The sequence below is a fragment of the Aphanomyces astaci genome (assembly GCF_000520075.1).
Source record: "Aphanomyces astaci strain APO3 unplaced genomic scaffold supercont1.49, whole genome shotgun sequence".
NCBI lineage: Eukaryota > Oomycota > Saprolegniomycetes > Saprolegniales > Verrucalvaceae > Aphanomyces > Aphanomyces astaci.
In genome coordinates, this window is record NW_009798312.1 from 200,393 (window position 1) to 217,058 (window position 16,666).

The following is a 16,666-nucleotide window of genomic DNA, read 5'->3' on the forward strand; positions in this document are numbered from 1 at the left end:
ATTGCCGTTGGTGCCGTGGGGATCCACAATTGGTTGAAAATTATAGTATTCTATATTTATAACCAATGCATGGCGATCGGTCATTACAAATACGATAGTCCTCATTACGTTCCTAATCAGGATATTGCCTGATTTTATGGTCGGCAATATCCTGATTAGGAACTTAGTGAGGACTACCATAAAATATTCGAAAGGTTTCGCGATGGCGGAAACTGAGGTGGGTAAATGGCTGCAGCGCGACGTGAATTGCTTGTCCGATCCGCAGCGCATGGTGCGCAAGAAGTCGTTGGAGAAGCTTAGTCAAGTGAGCGACCTAGTGGCCAAGTTTGGCCAGGACCATCTTCTTCAGTTCTTCCACGCGCAGCTCATAAAGCCATTGCTTGTGTGCGTCGCTGATCCCGTGGAGAAGTGCCGCGAATTGAGTCTACGCGGCAGCATTGACTTTGCCAAGTTGGGTGCATTCAACAGCGAAGAGCGTGTGCGTGCATTGATCCTTGCAATCTACGGTCGTGTGGGCAAAGCTCCATTCGTGGAAACGGCCGAGGAAATCCGGCTCCTGCTCCTGGAACTACTCCATGCGGTTTTGCAGCGGACGCCCACAGAGCAGTCTCTGCCCGCCGAAGTGATGGATGTGCTAGGCAAGACAGCGTCCGATCCGTTCCCAGACGCGAAGAAAGCATGCTGCGACGCCACGCTCGTGCTGGCGCACAAGTGGAAATCGCTGGTGAAGCTGCATCTGGGCACCGTCGTCAAGCCATTGACCATGAACCTTGGCCACCAGCATGCCAAGATTCGGCAGTGCACTTTGCAGGTACGTACATACGTACGAGCGAGTGGACCTCTCACAATCTCTCACAACATAGGCGTTGGAAGCAGTGGTGCCATGTGGTTCGTCGTCTCTGCCAGAGCTCATGAAGGACATTTTGCTTCCCAACCTGAGCAAAGTTCTCTTTGATCGATCTCCGTCCGTTCGCAAGCAACTGGTGCAAACGACAGGCTCGTGGCTCGAACACATTGACGAACTTCGGCAGTTTGAAGCGGCGTTGCTGCCGCTGTTTCTGTCGGGCATCGCAGACGAGTCCCCCGACGTGCAGTCGTTTTGCTTGACGTTTCTCGACAAGCTCAGTGTCAAGTGGCAACAGACTGAGGAAGGGGCTGCCGACATGGACATCACCGACGATGATGCATCGGCGTACGTCGAGTCGCCGCCGTTCCTCCGTCGACCCGGTCGCGGCGCCATTCGCCTTGTCCAACGACTCTTGGGCACCGTGTTGCCTTCGCTGCTGGATCAGTGTTCCGACTGGACGGTACTGGATGTAGATGGAAAAATACTCCATATGCAAACTGAACGACATTGGGCTGTTTATAGGCTCTGACACGTCAAAAAGCGGCCAGCATTCTCCGTGTGGTACTGATTCTTGCCGAAGACGCCGTGAACGCGCACGTGGACAAGATCTTGACGGCGCTGGCTAAGTCCTGTCGGGACGAAGAAGCTTCCGTCGTCGAAGCGGTTGCCGGGAGCATGCAGATTGTGGGCCGCCACGGCCACGCCGACTTGGTCTTCTCACTCCTCTTGCCGTTGGTTCGTTTCGAAACATCCCTCTATATATCGTCCATCTTCACATGTATATGTATCAATGATTAGGCGGCGGGGCGACTGGCCGGCCAAGACACGCCGCATCACCGAACCAACGGCCTCGTGCTGTTGTCCATGGCGATTGCAGGCATGGAAGCCCCTCGGATTCTACCCCACATGGAGGTATACACAGATGAATGAACTATATACCCATCTATCTCTCTCTCTATGATATATATTTAGTACTAGACCAACCGATTGATATCGTGTGTGTGTATATGGAATTGCCTAGACGATCACGGCAACACTGTCGGAAGCTGGCTTGCGTGACACGGACGTGCCTGAAATGCAGCAATACCTGGCCAAGTTGACGTCGACGATTGTCACGACGGGCAGTCCGCTGTTTGCGAGTCATGACGTACTGGCGTTTCGCTTGTTTTGGGTGCTCAACCACCTCGTGGCGGCCACACCCCAAGACTCTGTGGCGTTTTACACCGTAATATCAGCTCCAAGTTGAACTTGGAACATAAACACAGCAACGGTGCGATGGATTGTAGGCATACGAAGCGATGCAGAATCTGGCCACCGCGGCATGCAATGTCGACATTGAGGTAGTCATTGAGCGTTGAATTGTGTTTGGTCGTGGCTGATATCCTCGTCGTCGTCGTCGTCGTGGGGTGTATGTAGGGTCTGTATCGAAAGCACCTGAATCAACTCATCGCTGCCATTCGACCCAAGCCTGACGCTCCCGTGTGGACAAAAACGTCGTCCAGCCGCGTCTTGTTTGATTCGCTGTGTCGTCGCGGCGGCCGGGTACGTCGTCGCTTTGATTTGTGTCGACTTTTCACGTCTAATGAGTACTAGTTAGTTGATCAATGATGGTATTGTCTTTCTTTTACCCAAAATGCTAGACTTTAGTGGTAAATCTCCGCCAAATCTATCGATCGATATTGTTTGTACTGATATATTTTGTATGTAAAAAGAAAGGGTCCTGTGGGGATAGTGTGTGGCTTCAATTAGTGTGATACCACACTAATTGAAGCCACACACTAATTTGACGTTGATGATAGCTTCCTGCAATCTGATTGGCTAAATCCTACTTCTGCCGATGACTCTTGTATACATTTGGTTGTGTCGATTTATTCATTCTCGAAACACAACCATATATCTATGGGATTGATTTCACTGGTGTAGGCGACAGCAGACCAAATGCACGTCGTGGTGCCGATTGTGTTGGCGCACTTGGCACCGTCAAACGAGCCGGACGTGCGCTTGTCGTTCTTGGCGTTGCTCGAGACGTTGCTGGGGAATGACTTGATGGCCCAGGTGGGGATTCCTTTGATACACGTCTTTGATATGGAATGGTCGATTATTCCACGGGGATAATATATATATATAATATATATGTATAGGCGTTCCAGCCGTTTGCAGCGTCGTTGCTGGTCAAAGGTATCACGCCCAACATTGTGTGGCAATCAGGCAAAGTAGCAGCCACCGTTCGGTAGAGACAAACCATTCAAATGAACCAAAGGACAAACTACCTTTTCACCATCGAAACCAAAAACGTAGCAAAGTCGCCATGGCATGCACGTACACATTGTTGCGCCAAGGGCTGGCCAACCAACCAGCTTTGTTTGAAGCGGCGCCGCAAGTACGTTCGATATCCACGATGTGTAGCTAGCTAGCTAGCTGCTTGATATTTACAATTTTGATGATCGACATGGTTGACAAACATATATTTTTGTATTAGATGTTGCCTGTTCTCAAGTCGTGCTTGGATGACACCGACGCCAAGACACGGCAGCTCGTGTGTTTGTCATTGCAGCATCTGTTTGTGGCGTTACCCAATGCGCTGGGAGGTGGGCAGAGTGCTATAATTTGGGAATGGCCATCGTACGTGATATATCACAGGGTGTTGGGTGGGTAGAGGAGCCGGTGAGCCAGCTCTACCATGAGATCTTGAAGCGGCTAGACGACTCCAACGACCTCGTGCGCAAGGCAGCGTGTGCCACGTACATTACGTTCCTCCGCGCGGCGCCGCGCAGTCATTTCCGCGGCACAATCATCGAGTACTCGATGGACGCGCTGTTTGTGCACTTGGACGACTCGGACCCAGACGTCCAGGTAGAACGAACATACTCTCTCTACTGTGGATTCCATGATACTGTATCAGTACACCCTATTCATGTGTTTCAAACGTCCTAGGCGGCGGTGTACCAAGTGCTCAAGGAAACATTTGCGGTGGATCCAGACATGCTGACCAAGAAAGCAACCGACCACCGATCTCGCCATCGATCGCCTTATTACTGCGATAAACTGCTCGAGCTTTAACCAACCAACCAACGCCAACAAGCATCTCGTCGTCGCGACCAAGCAGTAGCAGCAGCAACTGCAAAGTGCCACATATAATGAATGTCAAGGTGATATTACACTTTGTTCTCGTCGTCGCTCTTGTCAAATGTGGCCGCATCGAACGAAGCTTCTGACGCAGCCTCATCGCTTTCGACTGCTATCGCCACCGCGGGCGTGAATGCTGCGGCACCTCTGGACTGGCGGGTACTTCGCGACGACCCCAAGATGAATCTCGTGTCGATGCCATCCAATTCCCGCTCCAAGTCCTTCTTCTTCTTCAACGCATTCATGTCATTTCGATTGGGGTACTTGCCGCCCCACGTGACCCCCACCTGGTCCAACCGATCCCTGAGAATCCCTTCCGCGTCGGCCACGGACGTCGCATCTCGGAGTTTCTTGTACAGTCCAGGCCTAGACGACCCAACATGAGAGGGAAGAAGGAGAAGGCGATGAAAGAAAGAGGGGGGACGTACGCCAGCACGCCTGCGATTTTCGCAAGTTGCTTGAGAGATTCCAACCCTGTCGAGGACGACTTGGCAGACGAAGGGGCCGCCCGCTGTTGCTGTTTCTTGGTTGACGGAGTTTTTCCTTTCGATGTCCGACGGCTTTTGGAGGGGCGGGGGCTGCTGCTGTCGTCGTCACTGCTGTATGACTTCTTGGCTTTGGGCTTTCGCTTGGTGGGAATGCGGACGTCGTCGCTCTCGTCGCTCTCGTCGGCACTCCGTGTGGTGGACGACGGCGAATTCGGTGATCGTTTCAAGAGTCGTTGCTTGTTGGATGCTGTTGCTTTGGTCGACCTCTGTCGAACGATAGCAATCGATGGATCGTCGGATGCGCTGCCGTCGTCGCTAGAGGACTCAACGGCGTTGCGCGCTCTCTTGGTCCCTGCATTAGATCGACGCACGAACTTACTGTCGCGGTCTGCTTCGTCGTCGTCGTCGGTATCCGACGGTTTTAACGGTAAGGTGGGAGCGCTCTCGTTGGTAGCCGGTTGCTTGGTCGTGGTTGCGGAAGGTGTCGCATGCACGACATTGGGATGCATGTTTTCACCGTCGCTGTCATCATCGCTGTCGTCCAAGAGTATGCGCTTTGACTTGGCCTTGAGCATGGGCGAAATCCTATGCTTGATTTCGCCGTCCGACTCATCGTCGTCGCCTTCATCAGCCTGCGTCGTCGCTGGTGTTGCCGGCGTGGACGACGCAGCTGCATGGCCCCCTTTGGTTGGCGTGGCCTCCGCCCCGTTGGGACAAAGGTGCAACAGTTCGCCAACGAGCACTTTGATCAGTGGTTTCCACGGCTTCAGGTCTTCCTTCTCGGCCCCCAGTGCTCGCTGAATGTGCTCCAGTAGATTGCTCAGCGTGACGGTGCGTGCATCCATCTTTGGCATGATTCTTTTCATCACATTCGCTAGCGCTTCTTCGCCAATGTCGACATGGTCCATCATCGTGTCTGGCAACTTGCCAGTTTCGCTATGGCGGGAAGAGCTGTGTCATCCGGATATTCTCATACACGACATTGTCGTTTTTGCACAACCAAGACAACGTTGTTATTTCGAAAAAATTATAATCGAGAGTATTTATAGTATTAATACTTCGAAGTTATCCGGATGACATCTCAATCGATTGTCACAATCAATCTACGAATCGCCCCGCGGGAGCCATGCTGGGACGTCTTGCGCTAGGGAGTGGGGGTAGAAGTCAAAACGAGTTGGCGGTGTCATCTTCGGCGACCGCTGCATGAACCTGGCTTGATGCGTTCCCATGTCCACGACTTCCAAATTGCGTTGAATGTCATCGGGCGAACTCGTTTCCACTGCTTCGCCTTCCTGGACCAGACCAAGGTGGCGCAACCACTCTGCCGTCCACGCAAGACACACCTCGACGTGTGTGTTTGACGGTGTCGCAGATGTCAACTTGCTGTGGAGTGCAGCTAGAATCCCAAACGCCAACAAGTACCCGGACGCATGATCCAACGCTTGCACCGGCAGCGGCGTCGGCGCGCTCTTCTCAAGGTGGCGCGCCTCCGCAACGTTGAGCCCCGTGGCTGTCTGCACCAAGCTGTCAAAGCCGCGCTTGTTCGCCCACGGTCCAGTTGTGCCGTACGCAGACAACGTGGCGACGATCAGCGACGGGTTCATGGCATGCAGAGACGCCTTGTCGAGGCCCTCAAAGGACTCAGCCAACGCGTTCGGTCGGTATGCATCGATGAACACGTCGGCAGATTGCACTAGCTCGTGGAACGTGGCCAAGTCTTGGGCATTTCGAAAATCCAGCTGAATCGTGCGCTTTCCTCGAGAAGTGTCGCCGTCACATGCTGGCAACGACGGCAGATGCGGCGCCGTCACCCAGAGCACGTCGGCGCCGTGGGAGGCCAAGGTCCGCCCGGCTACTGGTCCGGCAATCACGCGTGTCAAGCTCAGCACACGAAGGCCCGTGAGGCAGTTGGAGGGAGGGGAAGCTAACCCTGGCAGGTAGAATGGCGTTGTGGTGGTGGAGAAGGGGGATTGGCCTTCGACGACTGCAAAAGGAACGTGCTGGGTGGCTTCCATGCGCTGTTGCAGATGCTGTCCCATGGGATGAGAGGCCCATTCCGAAGGCGAGCGGCAGGCAGCCACACACATGCCTTTGGATGTCGCCAACGTTTCGAACTCGACCGCGTCGGTATCCAGGAGCGCGGCGGCGACGGAGGCACGGTCGGCAGTCGAAGGGAGTTGAAGCAATCGCAATATTCCGTCCTTGTGGTGAGGGAAGTTGGCATGCACGCGAACAAACCCGCCGTGCGCGGTGGGGTATAGGCCACTGACGGGATCCCAAACGTTCAACGGGGGTTCGCCGACACGGGGAAGAAAGTGGGATGGGGAGTCGAATTCGAGGCACGCGTCGCGGCGGTGGACATGCACGGGATGGGCCTGGCCCGTGCGAAGTCTGTAGATTTCCGATGCCGCCATCGCGCTGAGTGCAATGGAGATTGTCGCGGCGGACGTGACACGAAAGCCGCTGGCGAGGTAATGGGTGGCATCACCACCAAGGACGAGACGAGAAAGGGAAGAGGCAGGGAAGCCTGCATGCTCCCACAGTCGTGCGAACTCTTCCAAGTCGTTCATGAGGATGTGAACTAACAGGCGTCGGATTTTAGCTCGTGATGAGTGAATGTTGAAGTTGAGGTGATTGGGTGATTGCTCATATTCGTGCAAGTTGGGGTCCACTGCATATGGACACATCGACCGAGTGCGTCAAAGTGATGTCAAACACTCCGCCATCATCCAAGGAGCGCTTCCTGTCGCCATCACCTCCAAGGCTGTGACATCACCTTTGATGCCATTCAACTCATCGCACATGATTGGTGGATAAACAAACACATTGCGACATCTAATTCGTGGATAAGATGCATAGTTTTAACCAATCAAATGCATCTTCATAGTTCACTGGAGATTGACAGCTGAGCCTTTTGATTGGTCGACACGTGATGGGGTTTGGGTTTTAGAATTGTTGGTGGTTGGCAGGGGAGTATTTGGTCGGGAGGCCCATCGGTGGCGTTTTGCTCCAATCGCAACTTATCATCGCAATTGTAAGATGCCTTCCTACAGCCAAGAACCTGAAGACCAGAACACCTCGGCCAAGGCCCGTGGTCGCCACTTGCGCGTGCATTACAAGCACTGCCGTGAAGTGTGCCACACCATCAAAGGTTACTCGTTGGTCAAGGCCAAGAAGTTCTTGGGCGATGTGTTGGAATTTAAGGCCGCCGTGCCTTTCACCAAGTACACCGGAGGCCCTGGCCGCCACGCTCAAGGTAAGCTCTTGAACGCGCCCGGTGACAAGTGCCGATGGCCCCAAAAGGCCACCCGCATCATCTTGGACTTGGTCAAGAACGCGGAAGCCAACGCCGAATTGAAGGAATTGGACACGAGCAAGTTGTACATTGCCCATGCCCAAGCCAACATGGCCATCAAGCAACGCCGCCGCACCTACCGTGCCCACGGTCGCATTGGACCCTACATGGCCAACCCGGCCCACATTGAATTGATCCTCACCGAAAAGAAGGACAATGTGGCCAAGGCCGAAGAGCCCAAGACGGCCAAGTTGACCCGCAAGCGCCAAGCTGTGCTCCGCTTGAAGTCTGGTGGTGGCGTCGCCGCCAACTAAGGTCGTTGTTGTCACGACAAGGATGTTTGGACAGGCTGGTAACCTTTAATAAACTTGCGATGCGAACGCGATGGCGCACTGGCAGGTTTGAAGGCAACCAACCGTTTGTCCGTGGCACTGTTTGTACGTGTAGGCCATTGTTGTTCCGTGTGTCGTGGCTAGGTTGTTCCGTCCACCTTCGTTGATGGCGTAATGTTGCACATCGCGTGGTCAAATACATGTCAACTATAGGGGTGTTCGAGATCTACGAAGTAGTAGAAGCAAAGTAGTACTACTAGGAGTACATACTGCAATAACGTAAATGGCCAATTTATGGAGCACTTGAAAGAGACCTCGTCGTAGAATGCACCTTATACTGTCCCGTGCACCATAAACTGGCAATCTACGTTACTCGTGTACAGTAGCAGTGGCGATCGTGCTCTCATCTGTGTTTTGGATTGATCTGCGGGTAACAACAACCTGTAAACTCACTGTGTGCAACGAGTGCACCACGATGTTTAATTTAGTGATTTAAGTTTACTGTATGGATAACATGGTATTATTGATAGGGCTACTGGTACTAGACAGCAGCACACAATCGCGTACGACGCCGCTACAATGGGTCGAGTGCATGACTTGGCGCAGGAGGTCCACCCACCGCAACATTTTGACCTTGCCTGGAAAGTGAATCGTCCATTCTTGGTAGTGCTTGGGGTCTTGCACGAGCACTTTCCACGACGGATGTGCGTTGGCATCTTCAATGGGAATCACAAAGCTGATGTGGCCCAACTGCATGGTTTCGTTGGACTGTTGGCACCACAGCCGGTGCTGGGGCTGGTCTACAACAATGCATTCCCGCCGCAACCTGGATGCCGAGAAGAAAAACCCCGCGACTTCTTCCACGTGCAGCCAGTCCCTGCCCGTGATTTCATTGTCGTTGTTGCTTTTAGGGCCCGTCTCAACCCATTTGCTCGGCTGAGTCCATTGCCCGACTGACTTGAGGAGTCGCGGCAGCGCATCCGAGAGATGGTAGCCGCCACTGAAGGAGGTTGACGCTCCGCCTTCGTCCTCGTACTTCATATATAGCCCCTTGGTTTGGTAATGTAACGGAACTCATTCGCCACCAAGGACAACCTGGATCGCAATCTGTTCAAACGGCGTGTCCAGTGTGGTCTAAAAATAGATGCATGTTCCCGCGAAGAAATGTGATTGGTTGAAATATTTGCATTAAGGAGCCAATCCAGTCCTAAATCTTAATAGTATTGCTTTTGGAGGGAAGAGTTGAAATCTGGCGCGCGACAAGATGAAGCAAAGTGGGTCCGCCAAGAAGACGCCGCCAAAGAAGCCCGCAGCCGCGGACTCGAACAGCTCGAAGAAGCAGCAATCTCTTCTTAGCTTCTTCTCCCCACCACCGAAGAAGACGGGGGCGTCTGTCCCTAGCAGCGGTGACAAGACCTCGTCGACACCAAGGAACGACAATGCCATTATCGACACGCCCAAGAAGGGCATCACACCAGTGTCCAAATCCACACCAACCCAGGTGACCCCAAAGCCGATTGCGACCAAAGCACAAGTTGAATTCACCCCCAAACAATCCGCCAAGAAGTTGCAGGATAATGGCCTCGACGACTCCAGCGCAGACGACTCGGACGACGACGTGCCCCTCGCCAAGAAGCGCAAGCGTCTGTCCCAAAACACCCCCACGTCAGCATCAAAGAAGAAATCCATCGCCATTTCCGACGACGAAGACGACGAAGCGGAATGGAACGACAAGGATGACGTAAACATGGAGAGCAGCGACGACGATGTGAGCCTCGTTGACGAAGACAGCGGCAGCGAGGACGATACCGTCAAGCGGCGACCTGCCAAAAAGAAAGCCAGCACCCGTGCATCCTCGTCATCTCGCGGCAAGAAACCACCCACCCCCACGACAAAGTCGTCAGCCAAAAAGTCCGCGCACGTCACGCCCGACAAATCCTCCGACCCATCATCGTCCGTCGTCGGTGGCGGCGGCGGCATGGTGCGGCTCCATGACTCGTGGCCTTGGCTGCATGCGGATCGCAGGGACATTGAAGGCCGCAAGCCCAGCGACCCCGACTACGATAGTCGGACGTTGCGCGTGCCCGCCGAGTTTCTGCGCAAGGAGACGCCGGCGATGCAACAATGGTGGCAGGTCAAGCAAACCAACATGGACACGGTGCTGTTTTTCAAAGTGGGCAAGTTCTACGAACTGTTCCACATGGACGCGGACGTCGGGTTCAACGAGCTTGAGCTGAACTACATGAAGGGCGACAAGGCACACTCTGGATTTCCAGAGATCGCGTACGCCAAGTTCTCCGCCACACTCGTGTCCCGCGGGTACCGCGTCGCGCGGGTAGAGCAGACGGAGACGCCCGACATGATGAAGATGCGAGGGTCCAAGTCCAAGGTCGTGTCTCGTGAGATTTGCTCGCTGCTGACACCCGGCACCAACACAATCAGCTTCCTGGATGGATCGCAAGGGCCGTTTTCAGAGGCGTCGTACTTGTTGACGTTGAAGGAGCAGACGACGACGACGGCTTCGAGTGGGAGGAAGGAGCAACAGGTGGTCGAGTTTGGTGTGTGTCTAGTCGACTGCACGACTGGCGTGTTTCATGTCGGCCAGTTTACCGACTCGTTACAGCGGGACCGGCTGCGCACGTTGCTGGCCCAGTTTCACGTGGTGGAGATCGTTGTGGAGCGGCACGGATTGAGTCTCGAGACCAAAGCCATCTTGACTCATGGAGCCAGCGGCGCCATCAAGAGCGAGCTCAAGGCGGGTACAGAGATGTGGGACGCTACCAAGACAGTGCGGGAGCTCAAGGCCGCGGGGTACTTTGCCGTCTGGCCCGACGCGTTGACGAAATGGATGGACGAGAACGATCCAAGTAGCGTCGTCGTTCACACGAACGGATTCCTGGCCATGTCGGCGCTCGGAGGGTGTGTGTGGAATCTCCGGCGCAGCTTGATCGACCAGGAACTGCTCAGCTTGAGCCAGTTTCAAACGTACACGCCGCCCGATGCTGCTTCTGATGTATCCTCGTCCAAACCCACTTTGTTATCCCAGCAATACGTGGTATTGGACGGGCACACGATCCACAACTTGGAGCTGCTTCGCAACAACTACAACGGCCAACGCACGGGGTCCCTCTTAGCGCAGCTGGACCAGACAGTCACCAACTTCGGCAAGCGATTGTTTGAAGAGTGGCTGCTCAAGCCACTCTGTGGCGTCAACGCGATCAACGCCCGACTGGATGCTGTTGAAGAGCTCGTGCCGCAGCATTCGCTCGTGGTGGAGCTGCGGACGGTCTTGAAGACCATGCCCGACCTCGAGCACCATTTGGCGCGTATCCATGCGCTGGGGGTATTGCGGCCAAACCACCCAGATTCCCGCGCCATCATGTACGAGTCGTCCCAGTACAACGTGCGCAAGATCAAAAACTTCGTCGCAACCTTGACGGGGTTTCAAGCGAGTGTGCAAATCGTCCACAGCTTGACACAAGCAAACCAGTGGACGTCCGACATGCTAACCCGTTGGATCAGTACGTTTCCAGACTTGAAGGACAAGCTCGCGTACTTTGACAAGGCATTCGACAAGAATGTGGCGCTCAAAACAGGCACGATTCAGCCGCAGGAAGGGATGGACCCCGAGTACGACGACGCGGTCGCGGACGTGTCGGCGATTGAGACGGACCTGGACGAGTACTTGGACGCCCAGCGCGCGGCGTTGAAGTGCAAGAGCATCGTGTACTGGGGAAGCAAAAAAGACGATCGGTTCCAGCTCGAAGTGCCCGAGTCCGCCGTGGCCGCCAAGCAACCGCCAGAGTACGAACTCAAGTCCAAGAAGAAAGGGTACAAGCGATTTCACACAAAGTTTATCCGCGACTGCTTGCAGCGACTCGCGGTGGCGGAAGAGCGGCGCGAGGCCGCGCTCAAGGACACTGCCCGCCGCATGTTTGCCAACTTTGACAAGTCCTACGCCGACTGGAAGCGCGCCGTGCACCAGTTGGCCGTGCTGGACTGCCTCATGAGCTTGTCCTTGGTCAGCGGGCAGTCCGAAGGGTACACCCGCCCCGAGCTTGTACAGACCGACCAGCCTTTCCTGGACATTCAGCAAGGCCGGCATCCTGCCATTGCCTCGACCGTGTCGGACTTTATTCCCAATGACACCCACCTTGGCAGCGATCGAGGTATCAATACAAACCCCCTATTGACTGCTACACAACATGGACGAACGAGCGAGATATGACTGAATGAAGACGGCGTAATTATATGTGGTGTTGTAGGCTCGATGATGTTGTTGTCGGGGCCGAATATGGGCGGCAAGTCGACGCTGCTGCGGCAAACGTGCACGCTGGTGCTCATGGCGCAGATGGGGTGCTTCGTGCCGGCGGAATCGTGTCGTCTGAGTCCCGTGGACCGCATCTTCACCCGCCTTGGCGCGTCCGACCGGATCTTGGCGGGTCAAAGTACGCTGTTTGTCGAACTCGCAGAGACCGCCACGATTCTCAACCACGCGACGCAGCATTCGCTCGTGATTTTGGATGAATTGGGGCGCGGCACGTCCACGTTTGATGGGACGTCCATTGCGTACGGCGTCGTGGAGCATCTGCTCAACACCACGGGGTACAGACAGACACTTCTATCTACTCTAGTGAATCAACACCACTGCTAATGCAAGCGTAGATGCCGCACCATGTTTGCGACGCACTACCATTCGCTCGTGGAGGAGTATGTGGACCATGCCAAGGTCACCCTCGGCCACATGGACTGCATGGTGGACCCGACCAACGAACACAAAGTTGTGTTCTTATACAAACTCGCCGATGGGATTTGTCCCAAGAGTTATGGGCTGAATGTGGCAAAGTTGGCGGATTTGCCCCAGCAAGTGATTGACGTGGCGGCCGCCAAGTCGCTCCAGTTTGAACAAGTGTTGCAGGAGTCCCATGCTGCGGTGCAAGTTCGTCAAGCCGTTGCTCGGAAAGACGTGGGGTTTCTGCGGCAACTATGGGCCCAACTCGCGGCGGAGCCAGCAACGAGCTAGTTGATAAGTACAATGTTGTCGTCATGTGTTTATGTGACGTGGTTAATCGTCGTGTTTGTCGTTTTCAAACATGAGCAACCCTTCCTCGTACAAGGCCTTGACCAGTCCGATCTGGTCGGCTGGGTCTTCATGGGGCAAATCCCCCACGCGGAAGAACGACGGGTAACTGTTGAAGACAAACTCGATGCTTTCCGCGTCGTCCAATTCGAATTCCAACGGGGACAAGGCCACTTCATGGTGTTTCCGGGAATTTTCCTTGCAATGGTACACCACGGCTTTGCCTATCCACATGTACAGTACATACATCGTCAGGATGATGTCACACATGAGACAGAGTGTAGTTTGTCAGTGAATCGCCTTGCCTTCTTCAATCGCCAATCGCACTATGCCATAGCGAAGCAACTTGAACCGAGCGTTCACGTTGATTTTAGGCCGAGGGCTGCCTTCCACGGTACAGTCCTCTTCTTCGTCTTCGAGCTGCCAAACCAGCAACATATTGAAGTGACGACCACTTGCTCAACAAGTACTACTTGTAGAGCAACATTCAATACACGTACCGCAGGCGGAAGGCGGTCCACCAAGAAGTTGCGAGCCATCTGATCGCACGCTGCGTCCACAATACCCATGGCTTCCGTCACCACCTAAGCACACCCAGCAAGTAAACTGTTAAGTCCCAATCCACAGCTTGGAAAAGTCGTACGAGGCGCAGTTGCTTTTTCAACGTGGTCAAAAACTCGTCGCGACGGGCGTCGCCTTCGAGGTCCGAGTGCATGACCCCCATGTAGCCCAAGTAGTCTCGCGGCAGCGACTTGCGCAGGTCCACGTTGGACGCGATGGCCCCTGCCAACGCTTGTGGAAGCAACGTCTCAAGCAAGTTGCCGACGCAGTTCTGCTGGCCCGTGGACACGGTCACGTGCAACGAGTCCACCTGACAAGCCCCCACATGATGAGTTTCCTTGCAGAGGAGGCACGAGGTTTCGTACATCGTCGGGGCTTTGGGCTTGATGAACAAACCCACGGGGAAAGTAGAGCAAGTCGCCTTGCTCAAGTGTAATGTCCAGCACTGGCTTGCCAATTTCGTCTTGGGCAAAGTTGCGGCTCGAGTGGCGGGGAAGGGTTTCGTCGTCACTCAGCGGCGCATACACTTTCCATAGCTTCTTGCCTTCGACCTACAGCTGCCATGTTAAGACTCGTACGGAAATGTGAACATGGGCGATGATTCCTACATACTTGCAACAGGAACGCTTCAATGTCGTCATAGTGCGGCGCAAATCCCTAGTACGGTATTAGGACATTTCGTGATGACTACACAGCGGCGTCAATATGCAAGTGCACTTTGCAGTACTTAGGTCGTACTTGGGTGCCTTTGGGCGTAAGATACGTGTTGGACCCAGCCATGCATCCCCATTCTTCTTCAAGGATCGACAGCATTTTCCACATCTTGTCCGAGAACTTTTGAGGACAGAGCAGCCGCACCGAGCACCCGTCTTCGAAATGCTTCCAAACCTGCAATGGGCATGTAGGTTGAAACCATTGACATGCAAAGCGCAGGCGTACCGTCTTGGACGTGGCCGTCCCGCTGGGGTTCAAAGTCGTGCGCGTCTCGTTCTCGTACTTGGTCAGGTCGATGTCTTCGCCATACGCCAGCGTGTGCTCTTTCAGCATGCGCTCGATTTCTTGGCGGTTAAACCATCCATCGTAATAGTCTGGGAAGTTCCGTTTGATGTGCAGCGGCTTTCGCTCCCAGTAGTTGGCGTAAAAGTCCTAGCCATCGTTGCGATGAGTACCATAGTGGCCACACATATCCACCTCCACTGTGACGGGGTAAATCAGCCACTGGAAATACATCTTGGCCTTGGTCGAGCTATGCAGTCCCGTGTCCTCGGACAACTCGTGGGCATCCACAACGTCTTCTTCCGTGATCTCTACACACACCAAGTTCAGTATCATCATGGCTCGTCTATGGCATAAGAAGCACCTTCGGCGATGACCAGCGGATGCTTCTGCTCGACCTTGCGGCGCTTGTTTGTCGTAGGTGTCGTCGTTGCCATGTTGAACAGCGTAACCAGTTATTGGTGTTGGCGATTTTTCTAATTTCAACGTCAATTTTTCAGAAAAATGTGTGATTTGGACTGTTTGTTTTCTGTCCCCCATAGCATTGATTTTCATCCTTTTCAGCTAGCAAACATGATTTTGTAATGAAGTTTAGAGGTCATGACAGATGGAACGCCAAGAATCAACGTTAGGCCTTGTGGCTTGCAGGCCAATTCACGTGGCATGTAATAATACTTACTTGTAACGTAGAATGCCAATTGTTGCAACACAACTTTTTTGTTTTTACGAGAATGGCCATAATTCCTGATTGAGGCATCGTTTTTGAAAAGTGCCCTAAATTGTAGTACATGTACTATTAATAGTACTTCGAAGTACTATTAATACGTACTAGTAGCGGGTAACGTTAATCCACCAATTATCAACGTGCAATGTACTACGTAGTATTTCGCACAATTGAGCTGTATACAGCTCTTCATGTATGCTACATGTATACCTCTATAAAGTGGTGTGCCAATTATTGACGTATTATTTTAACCTTCGGTGTGCTACGTGTATACATATCCAGAGGTGTGGTCTGTGATTGGCGCTTTTCCAAATTAGGGATCAGTAATTGGCTTAGTTTTATACGTCATTAATGGGCACATACGCCAGTAATTGGCACTTTACGCTTTATGAATGCTACCACATACAGAAATGCATGGAGCGGCGGAATGTTGGCACCATATTGAAAGGCACCATGTTTACATGACGACGAGTGGGGGGAACTGGCATTGTTGTCGGGGGGGGGGTACAGGGTACATTCTTCAGTATGTGATGTTAGTGTTACCGTCCTAGAGTTTGGAGTTCAACAGCGATAGGATGTCCGGTTCCATTCCAATGGGGGCGTCCTTGGCCCATACGATTGAAACGGATGGAGGTCCCGTCCAATGAGATACTTGGTGAAATTCCACTTTGGAGCTTCCAGAAAGTCGAAAATTGGTTGCGCCGACGGCCCAGCCACATCAGCCTTGGCAAACAGTGGAAACGAAACGCCAAATGACGTAGCAGCAGCCTTAATCTCTTGATAGGTCCCAGGCTCTTGATCGGCGAACTGGTTCGAAGGAAACCCAAGGACGCGCAAGCCATGAGCTTTGTACTGTACTTCCAACGCAGCGAGTTGGGGGTAGTTTACCTCCGTGAGGCCGCAACGAGACGCTACATTGACCATACATACACACAGTTAATCGAATAACTTTTTGCAAAAAGGAGTACTTTTTCTGCTTGTTCTTATTGGATGTTGGACTTTGGGAAATTTTTAGAGTCTTGCTAAAACTTACTAGTATACTACTTCAAGTAGTATTTAAGGGGCTGGTCGCGGAATATTTCTGTCAATGTTTCAAGATATTCCGAGCTTTTGATTGGTTAGTACCCAAATTATCCGGATAACACAATCGTTCACGCTTTCCGGAATAACTCAGTCCATCGATCGACGCCAGGAATACAGTAAGTAGTCCGTTCATG

At 53.3% G+C, this 16,666-nt stretch overlaps 8 protein-coding genes across 9 annotated transcripts; 4 read left to right on the forward strand and 4 right to left on the reverse strand.

The window, feature by feature from the left end:
* Positions 1-190: 190 nt before the first annotated feature.
* H257_13514 lies at positions 191-4,008 on the forward strand. Of its 2 annotated transcripts, XM_009841059.1 has the most exons (13): positions 191-811; positions 864-1,307; positions 1,370-1,582; positions 1,646-1,759; positions 1,869-2,072; positions 2,134-2,187; positions 2,264-2,389; positions 2,771-2,902; positions 2,989-3,077; positions 3,146-3,227; positions 3,327-3,435; positions 3,504-3,700; positions 3,782-4,008. In XM_009841059.1, the coding sequence occupies exons 1-13, from the start codon at positions 203-205 to the stop codon at positions 3,905-3,907; spliced, it is 2,499 nt and encodes an 832-aa protein (XP_009839361.1). In that variant the 5' UTR covers positions 191-202; the 3' UTR covers positions 3,908-4,008. The 2 variants fall into 2 exon arrangements, with proteins under 2 accessions (XP_009839361.1, XP_009839362.1); XM_009841060.1 differs by lacking the exons at positions 3,146-3,227; positions 3,327-3,435; positions 3,504-3,700; positions 3,782-4,008 and having other exon boundaries at positions 2,989-3,139.
* Positions 3,981-5,432, reverse strand: H257_13515 (hypothetical protein). Its single transcript, XM_009841061.1, has 2 exons — positions 4,402-5,432; positions 3,981-4,339 (listed from the first exon to the last, which is right to left on the reverse strand). The coding sequence occupies exons 1-2, from the start codon at positions 5,370-5,372 to the stop codon at positions 4,003-4,005; spliced, it is 1,308 nt and encodes a 435-aa protein (XP_009839363.1). The 5' UTR covers positions 5,373-5,432; the 3' UTR covers positions 3,981-4,002.
* An 81-nt stretch (positions 5,433-5,513) lies between these two features.
* Positions 5,514-7,098, reverse strand: H257_13516 (hypothetical protein). Its single transcript, XM_009841062.1, has one exon. The coding sequence runs from the start codon at positions 7,029-7,031 to the stop codon at positions 5,565-5,567; it is 1,467 nt and encodes a 488-aa protein (XP_009839364.1). The 5' UTR covers positions 7,032-7,098; the 3' UTR covers positions 5,514-5,564.
* Positions 7,099-7,427: 329 nt separating this feature from the next.
* H257_13517 (ribosomal protein L22) lies at positions 7,428-8,385 on the forward strand. Its single transcript, XM_009841063.1, has one exon. It carries the CDS (start codon positions 7,501-7,503, stop codon positions 8,068-8,070), a length of 570 nt encoding a protein of 189 aa, XP_009839365.1. The 5' UTR covers positions 7,428-7,500; the 3' UTR covers positions 8,071-8,385.
* A 152-nt stretch (positions 8,386-8,537) lies between these two features.
* Positions 8,538-9,158, forward strand: H257_13518 (hypothetical protein). The gene has a single exon (XM_009841064.1). The coding sequence runs from the start codon at positions 8,668-8,670 to the stop codon at positions 9,043-9,045; it is 378 nt and encodes a 125-aa protein (XP_009839366.1). The 5' UTR covers positions 8,538-8,667; the 3' UTR covers positions 9,046-9,158.
* A 165-nt stretch (positions 9,159-9,323) lies between these two features.
* On the forward strand, positions 9,324-13,165 carry H257_13519 (hypothetical protein). Its single transcript, XM_009841065.1, has 3 exons — positions 9,324-12,257; positions 12,354-12,693; positions 12,754-13,165. The coding sequence occupies exons 1-3, from the start codon at positions 9,353-9,355 to the stop codon at positions 13,109-13,111; spliced, it is 3,603 nt and encodes a 1,200-aa protein (XP_009839367.1). The 5' UTR covers positions 9,324-9,352; the 3' UTR covers positions 13,112-13,165.
* H257_13520 (hypothetical protein) lies at positions 13,111-15,201 on the reverse strand. Its single transcript, XM_009841066.1, has 10 exons — positions 15,090-15,201; positions 14,921-15,036; positions 14,669-14,875; positions 14,468-14,617; positions 14,342-14,386; positions 14,095-14,280; positions 13,812-14,039; positions 13,669-13,752; positions 13,474-13,588; positions 13,111-13,392 (listed from the first exon to the last, which is right to left on the reverse strand). Exons 1-10 carry the CDS (start codon positions 15,160-15,162, stop codon positions 13,154-13,156), a joined length of 1,443 nt encoding a protein of 480 aa, XP_009839368.1. The 5' UTR covers positions 15,163-15,201; the 3' UTR covers positions 13,111-13,153.
* Positions 15,202-16,010: 809 nt separating this feature from the next.
* H257_13521 (hypothetical protein) lies at positions 16,011-16,373 on the reverse strand (the record flags this gene model as incomplete). The annotated part of the gene is made up of 1 exon (XM_009841067.1): positions 16,011-16,373. One exon carries the CDS (start codon positions 16,371-16,373, stop codon positions 16,011-16,013), a length of 363 nt encoding a protein of 120 aa, XP_009839369.1.
* Between the last annotated feature and the right edge of the window lie 293 nt (positions 16,374-16,666).

Excerpts from the sequence above, each read along its gene's own strand:
- H257_13514 (XM_009841059.1), top strand. The coding sequence starts at position 203 with ATGGCGGAAACTGAGGTGGGTAAATGGCTGCAGCGCGACGTGAATTGC. Across the intron at positions 2,073-2,133 it reads ACTCTGTGGCGTTTTACACC|GCATACGAAGCGATGCAGAA; the intron begins GTAATATCAGCT and ends GATGGATTGTAG. Across the intron at positions 3,228-3,326 it reads TGTTTGAAGCGGCGCCGCAA|ATGTTGCCTGTTCTCAAGTC; the intron begins GTACGTTCGATA and ends TTTTTGTATTAG.
- H257_13515 (XM_009841061.1), bottom strand. The coding sequence starts at position 5,372 with ATGATGGACCATGTCGACATTGGCGAAGAAGCGCTAGCGAATGTGATG. Across the intron at positions 4,340-4,401 it reads AAAATCGCAGGCGTGCTGGC|GCCTGGACTGTACAAGAAAC; the intron begins GTACGTCCCCCC and ends TGGGTCGTCTAG.
- H257_13516 (XM_009841062.1), bottom strand. The coding sequence starts at position 7,031 with ATGAACGACTTGGAAGAGTTCGCACGACTGTGGGAGCATGCAGGCTTC.
- H257_13517 (XM_009841063.1), top strand. The coding sequence starts at position 7,501 with ATGCCTTCCTACAGCCAAGAACCTGAAGACCAGAACACCTCGGCCAAG.
- H257_13518 (XM_009841064.1), top strand. The coding sequence starts at position 8,668 with ATGGGTCGAGTGCATGACTTGGCGCAGGAGGTCCACCCACCGCAACAT.
- H257_13519 (XM_009841065.1), top strand. The coding sequence starts at position 9,353 with ATGAAGCAAAGTGGGTCCGCCAAGAAGACGCCGCCAAAGAAGCCCGCA. Across the intron at positions 12,258-12,353 it reads CCACCTTGGCAGCGATCGAG|GCTCGATGATGTTGTTGTCG; the intron begins GTATCAATACAA and ends GTGGTGTTGTAG. Across the intron at positions 12,694-12,753 it reads CATCTGCTCAACACCACGGG|ATGCCGCACCATGTTTGCGA; the intron begins GTACAGACAGAC and ends ATGCAAGCGTAG.
- H257_13520 (XM_009841066.1), bottom strand. The coding sequence starts at position 15,162 with ATGGCAACGACGACACCTACGACAAACAAGCGCCGCAAGGTCGAGCAG. Across the intron at positions 15,037-15,089 it reads TCCGCTGGTCATCGCCGAAG|AGATCACGGAAGAAGACGTT; the intron begins GTGCTTCTTATG and ends TGGTGTGTGTAG. Across the intron at positions 13,753-13,811 it reads TGAAAAAGCAACTGCGCCTC|GTGGTGACGGAAGCCATGGG; the intron begins GTACGACTTTTC and ends GGGTGTGCTTAG.